General features: G+C 39.7%; 1 protein-coding gene across 2 annotated transcripts in view; it reads left to right on the top strand.

Annotated features, from left to right (window-relative positions):
- The first annotated feature begins 922 nt into the window (after positions 1-922).
- The window catches only part of WARS2 (tryptophanyl tRNA synthetase 2, mitochondrial), a 101,429-nt gene continuing 84,715 nt past the window's right edge, over positions 923-17,636 (top strand). The window contains exon 1 of one of the 2 annotated variants that reach the window (XM_003793813.3): positions 923-1,055. In XM_003793813.3, the coding sequence (XP_003793861.1) occupies positions 966-1,055 (90 nt within the window). In that variant the 5' untranslated portion in view covers positions 923-965. The remainder of the gene's footprint in view (positions 1,056-17,636) is intronic. The other variant, XM_023515515.1, reaches the window with a different exon arrangement.

Genomic DNA, 17,636 nt, shown 5'->3' on the forward strand with positions numbered 1-17,636 from the left:
AAGGAAACTTAACTTCCTTAGTTTTTATTATTCTTCCTCCCTATAATTCTAAATTACAATTATGCTTGAACTGCAACAGTACTTTGTACACTTAGAGTTTACTGTATGGTTTTAATAAATTTTGTCTTACCCGGCTTGATTTCTGCTCCTTAATAAGTAAAGGCATTTCTTATACAACTTACCTCCTCACTCCCCTTCCCCTAAGTTTTCAGTATTAGTTGAATGGATAAATACAGCAAAATCTCTTCCAGTTATACATATTTTTACTGAAAGATTGATTTGGGAGATTTTTAGGTGCATTAACAAAATAGAGAACTGTATTATCCCTTCTCACAATTTAATCCCTAATAAAACAATTTCTTTCACCAGATAAAACCTTCTTCCTGAAGCCCTCCTTAGCTGACTGAAGCACACAGTCCTAACCACCCCTCCTCTCCCAAACTATCGTTTGCTTCTTTAAAACATTTAAAATAGTGGGCATCCTTTATTTATTTGCTACCCCACCCGGCTGCACACTTCTCGACGCCAAGATATGCCTTTCCTTGCGTCTTCAGCTCCTAGTACAAGTTCCATAAACTTTGCAGACCGAATTTAAAGCAGCCACATCTCAAAAGACCACCCATTGCTTTCTACGGAGAAAAGGGAGGACTCATTCCCGGAACTTCTTAAAAATCGCCTCTGGACAGCTAGGATCAGAAAGGCAGCCTACTGGACTTTCTTCTCAGTCCAGAGAGCTAGTACAAGGATCCCCGAAACGGATCTTCCTTACGGGAACCCTGCGCAAGAGACAAGGAATCCAAAGAAATCACTATTGCCAAGCCCCACTCGGTTCCTGTCCCCACCTGCGCTGCAACCGCGGTAGGACAACAAGGGCATGCGCAGAAAGCCAGAGGGGGGGTGGCCGGACTGGGACTGGCTCTCTGAGCAGACGTCATCCAGGAGAAGACGGCTCCGCCCTCCTCAAGATGGCGCTGCCCTCAATGCGGAAGACGCGTGGGTGCTGGAGCTTCATCCGGGCATTTCATAAAGGACACACGGTTGCTCCCGCTTCCCAGGTAACCGAGGAAGGCCCTTTTCCCGCCAGCCTCCCCTCACGCGAGGTCTTTCTCACCCTCCTCCCCGCCTTCCACTTATTTCTTTCTTCCCGTTTCCTCCGGACTAGCCATTCCTCGTCTAAGGTCGACTCGCCTATCACTGCACTCCTACTCAGAACGTGGAGACGTTTCAGGGATACGTGATGACGTAATGCTTCCCGGGTGGAAGGAGCGCGCGGCCTCCTGGCCTCGTGACCGCCGCCTCTAGCTCCGGGAGGGATGTGCGGACGCTGTTGCCGGGCAACGCGAAAAGCCAACCCCTGGTGTCACGTTTTCAGAGGCTCGGTACTTCTAGACAGCTCTCTTCCGTGGTTCCATTTCTCTTTTTATCCTTCTTTCCCAGCAGCAAGTCAAGGGGCCAGTGGAGAAATCACAGAAGACGTGTTAGGAATTGGGCGGTTCACCTCTCTCAGGCAGCGTGGTACACATACTTAGACTGAGCTGCAAATGTCAGTGCGTCTTCCACTCTGGTTGCTCTGCGTTGCCCCGTGTTGTCCTGTGTCTAGCAGGCTCTGTGAAAGAATGACAGTAAGCTGCCTAAGTGCGTGGTCCAGCTTTGACAGCCTGCTGTTACCTTTACTGTCGTCTACTGAGAGCCTGGTGTGGCCTGCAGCCCGTCACTATTTGAAATTTTGCCCTCATGGCAAAAAAGGGGCAGAGGGCCCCTTACTTATTTAGGGATGTGCCAGGCGTCTTATGCAATTTCAGTGGTAAACACTGACTTTACATTATTTATGGAGATATCTTTTGGGAACTAGAGAGAAATGAGATTCTGTGATTACCTAGGTAGTTTCCTGGCGCCTTTGCGTATTTATTGTCATGATGAGTAGGTATGAGGACGTCATATTGGATCTAGTGTATTGGAAGCAGCACTGCAGTGAAAGTTAGGAAAGCCTCGGTCCAGGGCTCTCTCTGCCACTTGAAAGCTGTGTGACAGACAAGTCCCAATCTCTGGGATTATTTAGCAAATTGATGGGAGAAAGAGTTGGATTAATTGACCTGTCAAATGCCCCTTCAAGCTTTGTAAAATCTATGGCTTCCTGATTCGGAAGCCAAAGTAAAGACACCGAGAATAATAGTGCAAACCCAAATTTAAGCTCAACTTATATTTCTATTCATCTTACAAATTTTCTGAGCTTCTGTATTCTTTATTGATGTGAACCTTACAAGATTCTCACAAGGACAAAGGACATAATATGACAGAAAGCTCTTTGTCAGCCAATAAGTATTCGGATGTTATTTTAGGTTTCAGGAGTAATGTTATGTAATAATTGATTCAGAATTGGATAAATCCATCAAATATTCCTCTCCTTGAAGTTTGAGGGTTTGCTTCTGCAAAATCAGAATTAGTTGATTATTTATAGTTAATAGCATATTGAAACCTATGCCATAAAAGTAACTGAGCCTTAGATCCAAGCTTTTGCTCATTCCAAACTGAAGAACTGCGAATGTCATGGGAATAGAAAATCAAAAAGAAAAGAAAAACAAACTGGAACCCACTAATGACTGCCCAGGGAAATTTGGGACACTAAATCATTATAAATGGTAAAGAAAAAATTTCTTAAACCTCTAATATTGTTTCAGTGACATTTATGAATAGGCTTGTTCTTAAATTTAATTGTTAAACTAGATTGTTTCAAGAGGCAGAATTTCCAAAACAGATTAATGTCTCCAAACCTTTAATTTAGCTTTGAGTAGACTCAGAATTAAATGTATTTTTAAAAAATCTACATAGAATTTAAGTCATTAAACAGGATAGTTTGAAAGACTAATGCAGTCCTTTGAAAAACTAATTGAGAAAAGATACAAAATTGCATTTATAGTGTGATTACAATATTATGCTTATATATAAATATATACACAGAAAAAAAGACCGGAAGGATACAATTATTTTTAATTTTTTTGTTTTGTTTTAGTCCTAAATAGAGGGTTAAAAGTGATTTAAGTTTTCTTTAAGCATTCTGTGTTTTTAATGTTATAAATTGAAGATATATCACTTTTATAACCAGGGAAAACTTTTGAAGGCATAAATCTCCATACAAATCTATAGTCATTAATAGTGTTTGAGAAAGATACTTGTCCCACAGTGCCGTTATTAAAATGGCCTTAGAGAAGGACTACTAAAAATTTATGGCCACTTTTCCTGTATGTATCTTCTTTTTCTCTTGAAAAGCTTCCTTTGAAGTCTAAGCGATTTTGTGAACAGATGCAGAAATATGTGAAGGAAGAATTGGATTCTTAAACCAGATGCAGTAGACATTTTTATGATATCTCATAACCTTTGTAGAAAACAAAAATTATTTTGAAAGAGTATAGTATAATACAAAGAAATGCATTTTTATCATATGGATGGTTCTATCAAAAACCAAGAAATAGCCCAGTTACTTTTTAGTGGTTTTGGCTTGCACTTAATCCCTGAGTTGAGAAGCCGAGGTGGAGCAGGCACAGCAGTGCTTTGTTAGAACTGTGACTGATAAGTATTGTGGCTCCTAACCTATTTTTTTCATTTGGGGGGATTTTTGTTTGTTTGTTTAAAGAAAATCTTGGGTAAAAAGGTTGGCATTGAAGATCTTTAGTTATCTCAACTGCAGGGTTTTTGCCCCTCAAGGATACATGTAAACTCAAGTTTAAAATTAAAACTAGAAATAAGAGTAACTGCATGTCTTGCTGTATTCATTATGGGATGTCTACAATTTATATGAAAATGGTTTATTTTGCCAGGTGTTGCCTGACTGAAAACTGTTGAAATCTGATGAGATGAGAGTAGTCTTGGAGTCAGAGGAATGGCGCTCTGACATGTTATGTTTAAATACTGATGGAATTGGGTAAATTTAAGCCTGTCATCGTTGGCCAAACACAGAATCCACAACTTCTTTAAGCACTAACTCATGATTGTATTATGCAAGGGGTGAAATATTGGTGGTTAGTAGATTTTTGCAAAAACATTTAAAATCATTCAGTTGAAGTTCATATAAAGTAGGCATATTTTATTGTGGTTCAACAGCATGCTTCATTACTAGTGGTCTCCAGCCTGGGTTCGGGTGGTATTAAAGTGTTCTTGTTGTTAAGGATCAGAAAGTGTAGCCATTAGATGAAGGAATCATGCCTGCAAAACAGTAGACATGACTTTAATTTTTTTGTCTTATATTTAGTTCTTACAACAAAAGACTTTTTTATACTTGATCTGAGCGAAAGGCTGAGAAGTACAACAATGAAACTTTTAAAAAAAACTTTATTTAAAAATCCTTTGGGATTTACAAAGTTGCAGAATTGGTACAGAGAATTTCTGTATGTGTTCTAAATTGAAGATATATCGCCCTTTATCATGCATCGCCTTTAATAATCATAATTATCAAAACCAATAAATTCATACTGGTTTAATCCTAGGAATTTAGCTAAAGACCTAATTCAAATTTCACCAGTTTTTTCACTAGCCATTTTCATGGTTTGGGATCAAGTCCAGGATTCCACATTGCACTTAATTGTCACATGTCCTCTAATGTATGATGCGCACTTCTCTAGTCTTAGTTTGTGAAATGTCTCTGAATTTAGGTTTGCCCAGTGTTTTTTCATGATTAGACTAAGGTTATGGATTTGGGCACAATATCATGGCAGAGATGTTCCTAATGAGGCTATGACATGTATTGGCACCTTATTTGGAACCTGAGGAAATAGACTCTTGTTAAGTAACTCCCTCATTGTCACCTAGTTTTTTAATGGTGGAATTAGGATGGTAAAATTTACTGTGGATGTTTTATCCCGTATTTTGCAATTAGTATTTGTTATTGTAGGTTTCTTGATCTTAATGACATTAAATTGGGGTAGCGTTCCCAGTGACCTTTCCCTCAGCTATTCTGCCATGTGTTATTCATGTAGAATAAGCGAGTGAGCATAGTGAGTGCTCAGAGCTGCTGTAGTGATCCGTGAATTTTGTTAGTTGAAGATTGTTGGTTTTATCAGGCTACTTCGTTTCTGTGCGCTTCTCTTAAATGGTAAACAAGGGTGATTTTTGGATCCACTCTAAAGCTCCTTTTAATCAGTGAATCCATTTGTTTAAAATCTGTTTAAGTTGGTTGCTCTTGTGAACTGACTTAGCTTATTGTAAAAGATAATATTGTATGTATTTCTTTGAAAAATGTCTTTGAGCTGCTAATGAAAACTACTGATCAATGATAACTGCTGAAAACACACAGGAGGAACAGTAAATAAATGCCGAGGATTTATGCTGGCAGCTACTATGGCAGCCACGGCATGGAAACGTGGAAGAGAGTGATGCTGCTGACCCCAAATTCTTTCTTAATGTATCTTTGGCATGACTGCCCATTGTAGAAATGATGTCTGTAGAAGCTTATGCAAGCATCCATCTACCCGTCTACCTATGTATCTATAACACGGAGTGTGCCCAAATATACACATTTTAAGAGATATTATCTATGCATTACTTTTCAAAATTGAATTGAAGGTACCGTTACTGGTCAAGTGTAACACATCCGTTTTACCTGTAATTTGTAAGCTTTGGGGAATGATTGATTTTATTTCCAACAAATGTGTGTACAATTTTTGGCACCCTCTGTATATGTCTATGTATAAACATAAGCATACATAAACATATTTACTTGGATCTTTAGACATGTAAGTAGTAGACATGTATATTTTTAAAATGTAGAAAAGGAGCTAACGTTTAGCTAGTACCTGCTATACGCTACAGCCTTATGCTCTGTGCTGTACATACTTTATCTTATTTACTGTGACAACATTCTTGTTAATATTAGTCTACCCATTTTTTTAAGGGGAAACTAAGGCTCAGAGAGATTAGTTAATTTTCTCAAGTCACAGAGCTAGTAAATAGCAGTGACAAGATTCAAACTGTCATGACCGTGCTTTTCCCACTTATCCAACAGTAGTTTCTTATCAAATGAAATCTCACATGAATGCTTATTAGATAAAACAGATAAAAGGAGATTTTTTTCTGATTTAAGAAGCAGGGGAGTTCAGCCCTGCTTTTTTGATTTCCTGCTCCCTTCTTACTCACCTCCACACGACCCAGTGGCCCCCTGAGCTGGTGCCACACAATCTTGGATTTCTTTAGATAAAGTTTGAAAAATACCGCACCTTCCTTAATATCCAGTTGAGTTTGTTGATCATGACTGTATGTGATGGGTGGATTCTTTTTAAGGAGCTACATTGTAAATGAGTAGTTTGAGTGTTTACTTTGATTATATGTATTATCTAACTAAAATATACCTGTTTATCTTAAGCTATGTGAACGAGTACATGTAATAGCTCAGGCAAATTTCTTTTATCTTTTTTTTTCCCTTTCTTTTTTCTTTCTTTGTCAGAGTTTATTTCCGCATAATATACTGATCTTTGTGCACAAGGATGGTGCTATGGATTCACTCTTCTACTAAGCTAACCGGGCTTCTTGCCTTCTCAAAAAGAACACTCACACCGGTTCTGTTTTGATTCTCTTCTACAGCCAGCACTCAGGAGTTCAGTCTCCTGAATGGAAGGCTTCTGTCTTCTGCCTAAATTTCCATGGGAGAAATTTACTCACTCCAAGCAGAAGCTGTGCTACCACAGCATGAGACACTAGATGCAAAGAGGCCACTTACTCCGGCTTGACTTAATTTAACTCTGCTCAGGCATTTATAATTTTTTCTCTGGATGCCATCCTTTATCTCCAGGTGGGGCCTTCACATGGTTTTTCTTAACCTCCCTGTTTACTGAGTGAAGCAAGGTCGTATCTAGGCTCTCACTAGATACAACTTCTGTTGGACCTCTGATCATTTAGAGCTCCCTTCCTCCTGGCCTGTAGGCTTTCTTGAGCTACCTCTCAGTTTCCAGTTGACCCTATTTCTGGGGGCTGAATTTTCTAAGGGCTGCCTCTTTGCATCTTTGCTTCCAAAAGGCAGAGTCAAGTCAAATCAGAGTCAAACCTGATTTCTACCCCATGGTTATCCTCACAACTTCCACTTCTACACCCCCGTCTCTTTTTGCCAGAACGCTACCAGCATACAGGGATGTCAGTTTGTTCCTCACATTCCTGTCCTCATGTTCTGACTGTGACTCGTTACAGTGTCAGGCAGATTTTCTGAGGCTGGAGCCTGAGGTTAGGTTGCTTCTTGTCCCATTTCCTTGGAATGACAGTTGTAGATTTTTCAGTAAGGTAGTTGAAAGTATAAAATAAAATAATCTCACCTTGTAAAATGTTTTCAAGTGGAATCGATTTTCTTCATTAATAATATCTTATTCTAATACAGCACTTCATAGTTGCTTTATGCATTCACATTGAATCTTGAGCACAACAAGAGTTTCCCTATTTCACCATCAAAAACTTTTACTTTTTTTGTGCCTCTCACACGCCCCATTTTTTTTCTTACCAGTTTTGAAGTGACGATGAATCTGAAGTGAGTTTTCTTTCTAGTTTAGTTCAGTAAGTATTCTCCTATTTGTACTAAAATTAGCTTAATATTTAATTCATTTTAGGACCTTGGTATGATAGGATTATGATATTATTTCAGTTATTATTAAACATAATGGTAATGGGAGTATGTGTTAATAATAGCAAATATTCCTTGGATGCTTATGTGCACTTAATATTCATTGGCTCATTTAATCCTCACAACTCAATGAAGTAGATTCAATTAGCTGTATTTTATAGAGGAGGATGCTTGGAGGTTAAATAACTCATCCAGTGTCACATAGCTAGCAGTTGTCACAGCCAAGATGTAAACCCAGCTAGCCTGATTCCCTGTGCACTAACTGTGGTACGTTCTGAAACAAATTACACACGTTAATTTGCTGATAACTGCCTTGCAACTTTTAAATCTGTTCCATGAACGCCACTTATATATCTTGGTATGGTGACGTGCAGGGTAGAAATTATAAATCATCCTTTGTTGTTGCTGTTCTTACAGTCTTGTTTGGCTTGATGAATTATGAGAAAGGAGCAAAGCTGTCTTGTAAATTTATCTCCATGTCTCTATTTGGCTACTGCCACTAGGATTACCTTGTATAAAATAAGGGCTTTTAACACATGAGTCCCAAGGTGCATGTAGGAAGTTCTGTTTATACACATTCTATAGCCAAAAGGTCAACCTCCACAGAGCCCTGCAGGCAGAGGGGAGGTGGTGAGTGCTGAAGCTGATGGATGACCAGGGGACCACTATCTAGGGTATAGTTGGGATTTATGGCAAGAGTACATTCTTCAAGAAGTAGCAGAAGTACAAAGTGGGGAGGTGGGAGAAAGGAAAGGAATTAGTGTTGGCTGTTTTTGCAGGGGATGAGGAAGAGTTTTATTCTGAAGGACTGCCATTTGAAAGAGTTCTTAAAGAGGTCTGTAATTTGGTAATTGTGTAGTATAAAGATGAATTGTTACCCATTACTACATTAATTAGGATGCTGATGAAGCTTTAAAATTAGCAATATTGAACAGAGCTGATTTTATACAAACCAAGGGCTTCTTGTGAACTTTCCCTTGTACTCTTCGATGCATGGAGACTGTATGAAGACCATTCTACCTTATATTCATTCAGGCCCACTGTTTACTTGCTGTGCTATTTTGGACCTCTTTTGGAGAGCAGGAGAATGTAATAGTTAAGGGAAATGGAATTACTCAAATCCCTGATTAGGATTCTTATCCTCCCATAGAGAGGGGGCGCTAAGCAGGTAATTCAAAAATTTGCTGGAAAAGAAGAGGGTCTCTTAGGCTACAGGTAAATGTGGAGTATGAATGTGGAGTCCCAAGGGAGATGTTAAGACTAAGTGCCAGTTCCAGGGAGAGAGCCAGGGTGACCTCTCCATGGATACCAGTTACACATCCGTCTTGGTTGTAGAGAAAAATCTCTGCAGGCAACTTTGGCTTCCCCTGTGGCTGGCGATTTTCCAGCTACCACCATGCCACCACACTGTGAAAAATCCAGACTCAGAGGAGCAATTTGTCGAGGATAAATATTCATATGAACATTATACGTGTCATCTTACAGTTGACTGGCAATTCATTAAGAGGAAGAGTGGCAAAGTGGAAGGTGCGTGACTATTTGGATTAGTCAGGCTGCCTCTACCACATATTAACTGTGTGATGCCAGGCAAGGTATTTGGCCTCACTAAATCTCATCTGCAGAATTTTAGCAATAATGCTCACACTGGAGGAATTTTATGTGGATTTGAGATTCTGCCATATATATGTATGAAGCCCTTTGGCCAGGACAAGCACCTGCTGGATCTTCTCTGCTTGATAATGACTGTTTCTTCAGTAATACAGTAGAACTTCTGTAAGTTGCCCACCCAAGGGATGGTAACAAACTGGTCAACATATAGAGGTGGTCAACATAAGGACTAGGCTACTGTGCTGATAAAAGAAGTGGTCGACAGAAGGAACTAGGCCTACTGGACTGATATGTACATGTGGTGCATGTTCAGTATGTGAAAATTAGGTCAAATAAGGAGGTGGTCAGTGTTGGAAGATGGTCAGTGTAGGGAAGTGGTCACTGTGGACGTTCTGCTGTATGTGATCTGCTCAGCAGCTTTTCTTTCCTCTACCCTTAGCAGTCTTATTAGGATTTCCCCCATCTCTAGCTGTTCTTCCCCTTTCACTGCTCCTCCAAAAATCAGTCTGACCAGAATAAGCTCCCAAATGCGGGGCTCTAATTATGTTTTTTCCCCTTGTCCCTTGTCAGAAAACTTGAGGGCTTCTCTTAAAGTCCAGACTCCCTATAGCGCAACATTCCAGACCTTCCAGAGTCTGGATCCAGAATACCTCTTCAGGCTGTTACCATCTCACATGGATCCTCTGCCCTGGAGTCCGTACAATTTTCAAGTTTGTTCAGAGCTGTTCCTTTTTACTTCTTTATTATGCCATTACCTCTTCTCAGAAAGGCCTTTCTATCCTCATCTGTCCTATCCTTTAAAAACAAAAGAGAAATATGTCAAGCTTTTTGCATGCCAATTATACCTCCACAAAATCATTCAAAATAGCAAGCAACATGCCTGATATTTGAATGAATTAGGAAAACAAAAAAGGGGGAAAAAAACTGCAACATATTTAGGTTCCAGAACACTTGTCTGAAGCTGGAAATGATGGCTCCCATTTTGAAATTTTATAGGACTTTGTACCTTTATAGAAATAAACACTTCTCTGTTGATAAGCACTTGTTTTAGGATGGATGGAAGGGCATGCCTTTTTTATTTAGAACTTTTGTGAAGACTTCAGCAGGAAACAGTTCAGCATATTTATGCCACAGGTGCAGCAGTAGTCTACCACTCAGCAGGGGACGTCACTGGGGGTGTGTTCCTGGAGGCCACTACCAGTTCAGAAAGACAGGAAGCACTCTTCTTGTTGGTTCTTGGCTGTAATAACTGTATTGCAAGAAAATGAGTTATTGCCTGAATCTTTGGCATAATAATTCCCATAACAGAAGGAGCTTAGTAAGTACTTAATGAGTGAATGAATTCAGTGAACAACAAAATCAATAGGATAACACATGACAAAGTGCATAGCATTGCCATCAAGGAGATTGTTAAATTGAAACCATACATTTATGTATATTTTTATGTATTTAATTACAATACATGTTCAATGTTTGTTTCAGTTAATAAGTGATCTTATCATTGCCCAGAGTATCCAGATGTTTATAAGTGATTGAAAGAGGATACCAGTTTTATCAGTTATTTTCCAAGTAAGCTTATGGCTTTCCATCTTGTTGCTATAACTGACTTTTTTTTGTCACTCTAGCCCTAATTTTATTTTTCACAGATATGCAGGGGTTTGCTACCTCTTTTTATCTTATACTGAAGCTTGCTAACTCTGTTTTTTAGAAAAATGTATACATGTTCAGGATTATGGTATAAAGATTTTATTTTGAGCATTTGCCTTGAAGGATTATCTAGTTCCATAAGTATGTCATATTATCTACATAACTGATGTTGTGGGGTTTTTCCTAAATTTTCTTTTTCTAAATTAGGGGTTTTTCACCCTTCCTAGGTTCAAACCCTGGGAGAGAGGCCAGAGTTGAGGAATTCAAAAAGGAGACAGAGATGGTAAGACTCAGAGTGTAGATCTAAAGACTCTAAGGGGTAGAGAATTTCAAAGAAGAAATGAAGAGAAAACTGGAGCTGTATGATAAGATAAAGACGAAAATCATCCATTGGAGTTTACAATTGGTGTGTCACTAATGATACACAACAATAACTTTAGAAGAGTTGTGGTATTGAAAGTTAATGATAGTGAGAGAAGAGGTAAAGTTTGTATTTTTTTAACATTTGACCGAGAAGAAATGTTGGAGATGGTGAAGGGAGCGGTAAAGAAAGGCCTCATTGAGCACACTTTGTGGCAGTGAGGTCTTTTAGGATGGAGGGAACTTAAGCATGACTACAAGAGCCAGTAAAGATAAAGAGGTTCAAGATACAGTAAAAAGATAGAAAAAACAAAGAAATGCAATCCAGAGCAAATGCCTGAACACTAGCAGAGAACACCAGGAGAGAGTCTCAACACCAGGCTGAGACTGGGAGAAGTATAGATGCGGTTGTGGATGAAGATGAGTTTGCTGAGAATGGCCTGGGAAATAGAGGAACTCCAAAGCCTGTTGGGTATAATCCTCTCAGAGGGGTTAAGTCCTTGGGAAATGGTATTAGTTCGTGGGTTAGGGGTGGGTTCTGAAGTCAAACCCTCTGCATTCTAATTAAAGGTCTTCCACTTGATAACTAGGTGTCCTTGGGCAATTTACTGAACCTCTCTGTGCCTCATTTTTTGCATCTCCTTGCTGAAGAGGAAGATAGAGTAAAAAGTTTGAACTCTGTAACCGGACTGCTAGGTTTTAGATAAGTAAGCTCTACAACTTACTAGCAGTGTGACCTTGGGAAGTCGTTTAACTTTTCTGGGTCTTAATTACTTCTTCTGTAAAATAAGAGACAATAATAATGTTTACCTTAGAGGGCTACTATGAAGATTAAATGGGTTAAATATTAGAACAGTACCAGGCACATTGTAAGTATTACAGAAATTTTAAAAAGGGTGTGATAAGCAATGTTAAGAGCCTAATTGAAAATTACAAACATAAATTAGAGGGCAGTGCATATGGCTTAGTGGGTAGGGCACCAGCCCCATATACTGAGGGTGGTGGGTTCAAGCCCGCCCCGGCCAAACTGCAACAAAAAATAGCTGGGCGTTGTGGTGGACACCTATGGTTCCAGCTACTCAGGAGGCTGAGGCAGGAGAATCACCTAAGCCCCGGGAGTTGAAGGTTGCTGTGAGCTGTGTAATGCCACGGCACTCTACCGAGGGCAATAAAGTGAGACTCTGTCTCTACAACAAAACAAAACAAAACAAAACAAAACATAAATTAGATTTTAAAGAAGATTCTACGTTATTTTGAGATTTTTCACTCAAACCCTTCAGTGAATAAGTCATATAAGTGAAAAATGAGCTCCCCACCCTTGATCTGGGCTTTGCTTGGCAGTTGGGACACATGGCAAGGGGTGCTGAGCCTGATCAGGAGAGCATAGTCCAAGTGATTGGCTGTGGGATGAGGCTGGGTAAAGAAAAAAAGAGAGGCTAGATAGCAACTCCTGCACCAGGAAAAAATGGAAAAACCGAGGCAATGATTTCTAAATGAGCTTAAAGAGCAGTTGTGGTAGGAATGAAAAGGGTAGAAGAGTTGAAAGGTAGAAGTTTATAGAGTGAATAGAATATGTTGACATTTATGATTTTAAAAACGTATGATAACATTGTCTAGGATACAGTGTGGGAATACGTGGCTGAAGCTGAAGTGGTCAAACAAATGTATGTAATATTGTATCAGATGGGCAGTCCCCCTGATAACGGAACTCTTTGGATAATGGAATTGGAGGTAGAAAGTGAGCTAGCTTCTATCTTTTAATCCATTTAGAAGAGAACTCAGGAGAATTCAGTCTTTCAAATGACTGAATAAATGTAAATGTCTACTCTGCTCTCACTTATATCATCATGTAGGATATTTGGGCCATTTGTACCCAAGTGTCTCCTGAACTATTAAGAGACCCTGTTTAGCATAGTATTATTTGGCTGTGCCACTAAGTGAGATTTTTTTCCTTGTCTCTCATTCACTATTGAGCACTTGCTGTGTGCTAGATATTGGAGATAGACAGACTAGTGAGATACACAGGTAAAAATTCCAGTAGGAGAGACAAATGATAAATAATTAAAATATGCAATATATTTTAATAATATATGGAGTGATAGTAAATGATATGGAGAAAAAAACAAAACGGGCAGGAGATGGGACTGTCGAGGGGCACTGCAGTTTTAAATTGGGTGGTCAGCAAAGGCCTCTGAGAAGGTGACTGTCAGCAGAAGACCTGAGGTGGTGAGGACATGTGCGAAGTGGATATCTAGGAGAAAAGCATGCTGAGAAGAAAGAAGAATGAATGTTTGGAGACCAGCAGGGAGCCAGCGTGGCTCAGAGAGAGGAGCGTTTTCATTGCTTAATACATTCCATATAGCACATAGTATGTGTTGGATGCTTTTCTAAATTTTTTGTAAATATTAACTTACTTAATTCTCATAACAACTCTCTAAGACAGTACAGCTGAGGATCTGTAAAACAAATGTAAGCTAACTTGTCCATAAGCAACAAGACACACAGCAACTGGGGTGGGGAGCCATCGTCCTAACCTTGGGTTGGTTTTGCATTATGATGTCCTTTATAGTAATAGATCATGAAATTATGATAGGAGGGTGGAAGTGGGAAGGTCAGTCATAAAGAATCTTAGAAGCAAGTTGAGGGATTAAGTTGAGAAGTCATTGAAGTTTTTGTGCAGAGGAATGGCATGATCTGACATAAGTTTTAAAGCTCACTCTGGCTTTTATTTTAAAAATACAATAAGGCTGGCCCATATCTGTAATCCTAGCACTTTAGGAGGCTGAAGGAGGAAGATCATTTGAGTCCCAGAATATGAGGTTGCAGAGAACTAGGATGACACCGCTGCACTCTAGCCCAATGATAGAGCAAGGTCCTGTCTCAAAAAAAAAAAAAAAAGTAGAATATAGAGGAAACCATTTAGGAGACAAGTATAACATCCAAGCAAGAGATGGTAGTGGCTTGGACTAGGGTAAACAATCAAATTCTAAATTTATTTTAAAGGCAGTAGAGGCAACAAGATTTTCTGACAAAATGAAAGAAGAGTCAACAGTGATTCCAAGGCATCTGAGCAGAGCAACTGGAAGAATGAATTTGTCACTTCCTGAGATGGTAAAGAGGAGCAAGACTCTGGGGAAGACGAGGAGTTGGGTTTTAGACATTTAAGTTTAGATGCTCAGTGAACACCTAAGCAAGAGATGTTGGGAAGGACGTCAGTACATGAGACAAAGCTCAGGAGAGAGGCGTAAGTGGAGATAGACATTTAGGAGTCCTCTATATGGATGCTCTTAAGCCTTGAGATTGGGTGTGATTATCTAGGCAGTAGGTTTAGAAAGATAAGAGAAGAGGCTCAAGTACTGAGCTGGAGAACATTCCAACACTGAGAGGTTGGGATGATGAGAAAAATCAGACAAGATAAGAAAAAGCCGAAGGTGGTGACATCCTGGCAGCAAAGTTAGGAAGATGTTTTATTTATTTATTATTATTATTTTTTTTTCAGAGACAAGAGTCTCACTTTATTGCCCTTGGTAGAGTGCCGTGGCATTACAGCTCATAGCAACCTCCAACTCCTGGGTTTAGGCGATTTTCTTGTCTCAGCCTCCCGAGTAGCTTGGACTACAGGCACCTGCCACAATGCCTGGCTATTTTTTTTTGTTGTTGGAGTTTGACCGGGTTGGGTTTGAGCTCGTCATCCTCAGTATATGGGGCCAGTGCCCTACTCACTGAGCCACAGGAAGATGTTTTATAAATCAACCTATGTGCCTGTGTATGTGCACATACACACACAAAGCACAAAAGTGGGTGCCCATGCATGTCCCCACACAGCCCAGATATCCCATATGAAGGTATAATGATCAAGAGTACCAGCTACTTTCCTTCACTGATTACCATAGTAGCCACTTAGAAGCAAATTTAATTGTGAAGCCACTTTTTGTTAGTAGATTTAGGGGGTACAAGATGAATTCTGTTACATGTATCTACTGTATAGTGGTGAAGTCTGGGGTTTTGATGTACCCACCACCCAAATGGGAAGCCAAGTTATTAAGTAAGATAGCTTGATGGGTATGGAATCAGAGCAAAGGGAGTTTGTTGAATCACCTCATTGGCTAGGCCCCACTCGTTCAGATAGTCAAGCTGTCGTAGCCCAAAGATCCATCTCCAGTGTGGGGCATACGTGCTTGTTGAGCAGCATGTTGCTGGCCTGTGTCACAGCACCATCTCCCTGGGGTAGTTCTTTTAAACACGCGGCCAGGGCTTTCTCTGAAGAGCTTCTTTTTCTAGGCTTCCAACCCTCAAAGGGGACATGTTCTTTCTTTAGATATGTTAATGTGCCTAGTCTTGTTTCAATTAAATCTTGTCCCAAGTTCTCATATTTTTTAGAGGAGAGGGGTCACTCTTCCCTTTGATTAAAACGTGTACCTTCTATGTTGAAAAATGTGTATTTGCATTCTCAAGACTACTAAGACGTGTACAATTTCACAAGTCCATAAACCCAGGTTAAGAACTCTTACTTAACCACTTATTAAGAGATAAGAATCCACTTATCTCTGATCTATGGAATGACTCAGAAGATAAACTTATTTCTCTCTCAAATACTGGGCCCTCTTCTCACTATCACTTAACTGCAAAGCTGATCTTAGGATATACACCATGGGAGTTTTATGTGAATAATGAAGTATTTCTGGCACTTCAATTTGTAAAACCTCTTATCTGGAGAGTGAGGCAGACCTTCATACCATATTCCTTCCTGTTACAAATAGATTTATAGCAAAGTTCTAGTGTATACTTATACAGTAACACAAACTTGTAAGGCTCCTACTAGCTGATTCTGAAATTCAGGGCTTCAGTGAGGGTGTGAGAATCTTGCTACACAGGGACACTGGCTAAACATTTAGAAAGAAACGCACACATACGTTTGGTTAAAGTTTCAAAGGAAATAAAGGAAGAGTAAAACTATTTGCTTGAAGGGAGAGAAAAAGAGCTTTCCAGAATATTAAGAGTAACACTCATCTGAACTTCACAGAAGTGTCACGAGAGTGTCAGTGATTAGAACTGATCAGGTCTTTGGCTGTTCTTTTCAACCAGAAGATCGATTTGAACCAGATTACCACATCTACGGTTTAGTTCTGAAGGGGGTGGGGGAAGCCAATTATTTGTCTCTTTGTTCAAAGGCCTTTTTTTTTTTGTATTGAAGATCCCTGAAAAGCCAGTAGAGGAGCCAGCCTTTCACTTCCATTAAGATTATCCCTGAAACAGTTGAATTTGATCTCTTCCATTTGCCATCTGGATACAGTAGAGAAAAAGCTATTCTGCACTGGGTTGCTGGACACCATCCAGAAAATAATATGTCAGGGCATCAAAGGCTTGAGGCACTTGGTCCAGTCTGTCTAATGATTACAGGCAGGGTCTGCTCTCCAGTTTTGTGGTATGTTTTATTTTTGCAGTGACAATATATATCTCAGTAAAAATAGATCACAAGGATACTGCCGACTTGTCAAAGCTGGGATTCTTCCATCACAGACCTCAAAAAGGACCATGTTTTAATTGTGCATAATTTAATTTTAAAATTGAGGAAAGCTTCATTTCCTCTCATCCCAAATGATCCTCTTTCTTTTAGAGAGCACCTACTAAAAGAAAGATTCTAATGCATAGATGGTTTCAGCCCAACCCAAGTCCCACATTTAAAATCTCCTTAATATTGACCTCATTTAAAATTGTGTTCACTATCCTCTTTGTAACTGAGCCTAGTATCTGGCCAGCTAATGATCATGCTGGCAGCTTTCCAAGAATCTGACAACCACATATTATTATTCACACCAACTGGAGCCAATTGAAGCTGCATTATTATTTTTTTTATTCTGTTATTCTAAAATGTGGCTAGGAAGCAACAGCAGTGGCATGTTCTCCAGTCTCCTCTGAGGTTGAGGAGGAGGCTTGCATACTAAGACTGTGATATCAGGGAGCATGTGGCTGCATTTGGAAGTAGCTGGAGGCCATCTAACTCTGGGCTCTGATAAAGTAGGCTTTGGTTGGGGTCTTTGCAGGATATACTCAGGAATGAATTTATAGCTTCTGCAGTAGGTGAAATTGTAGGGAGTTACCATTTTGTCTCTTACACAGGGATGTGATGGCCAGACGAGTTGCCAAAACCTAACCATGAAAATTACTTTTATTGAGGACATGAATGGTCCTCAGGCTTTCCTGGGCAACTCCCAAATTTCCCAGCCACATGGCTGGGCAGCTGGAAAAGGCCTTGCTGGGTTTGGCTTGTTACTGTCTTGTTCAGCTTATTTGGCAGGTCTGTTCCAAACCTGGCACTGTGGGCACTCCTATCTTGTCATCAGGGACTTTACCCTTATGGTCTTCTTGTTCTTCTTTTCTTCCCTCAAATTGCCTGGTATTGAGGACAAAAAGTAGTTCTCCTAAT

Source organism: Otolemur garnettii, unplaced genomic scaffold (assembly GCF_000181295.1).
Source record: "Otolemur garnettii isolate 467f Iridium unplaced genomic scaffold, OtoGar3 scaffold00073, whole genome shotgun sequence".
Taxonomy (NCBI): Eukaryota; Metazoa; Chordata; class Mammalia; order Primates; family Galagidae; genus Otolemur; species Otolemur garnettii.